The sequence below is a fragment of the Seriola lalandi genome, unplaced genomic scaffold, assembly GCF_002814215.2.
Source record: "Seriola lalandi dorsalis isolate HSWRI2012SDOR001 ecotype SW California unplaced genomic scaffold, Sedor1 jcf7180001992460, whole genome shotgun sequence".
In the NCBI taxonomy this organism is placed as follows: domain Eukaryota; kingdom Metazoa; phylum Chordata; class Actinopteri; order Carangiformes; family Carangidae; genus Seriola; species Seriola lalandi.
In genome coordinates, this window is record NW_019463126.1 from 1 (window position 1) to 515 (window position 515).

The 515-nt window shown below is 50.3% G+C and overlaps 1 protein-coding gene across 1 annotated transcript; it reads left to right on the plus strand.

Annotated features, from left to right (window-relative positions):
* The first annotated feature begins 6 nt into the window (after nt 1-6).
* Nucleotides 7-507, plus strand: LOC111660846 (C-C chemokine receptor type 3-like). The gene has a single exon (XM_023414264.2). It carries the CDS (start codon nt 63-65, stop codon nt 471-473), a length of 411 nt encoding a protein of 136 aa, XP_023270032.2. The 5' UTR covers nt 7-62; the 3' UTR covers nt 474-507.
* The last annotated feature ends 8 nt before the right edge of the window (nt 508-515 follow it).

A 515-nucleotide genomic window follows, 5' to 3' on the forward strand; every position in this document is an offset into this window, starting at 1 on the left:
ACCGCTGGGAACTAGTCACTTATTACCAACAATTCCTGCTCTTCTTCCTCCTCCCTCTCTTCATGGTGATGTACTGCTACATCAGCATCACTGTCCGCATCATGTCCACCCGCATGAAGGAGAAGTGCCGCGCCATCAAGCTTATATTTGTCATCATCTTCACCTTCTTCGCCTGCTGGACACCCTACAACATCGTCATCCTCCTTAAAGCCTTACAGATCTCCATGACCAGTAAGGACGACAGCACATGTTCAGACTTGGAGCGCTTGGACTACGCCCTGTATGTGACCCGGAACATAGCCTATCTGTACTGCTGCATCAGTCCTGTGTTTTATACATTTGTGGGGAAGAAGTTCCAGAGCCACTTCAGACGGCTGGTAGCCAAGAACATCCCCTGTCTGAAGAGACACATCAGCCTGAGCAGCCAGAGCACCAGGAGCACATCACAGAGGACACCATACTCTGACTACTAGACACACACACACACACACACACACACACACACACACACACAC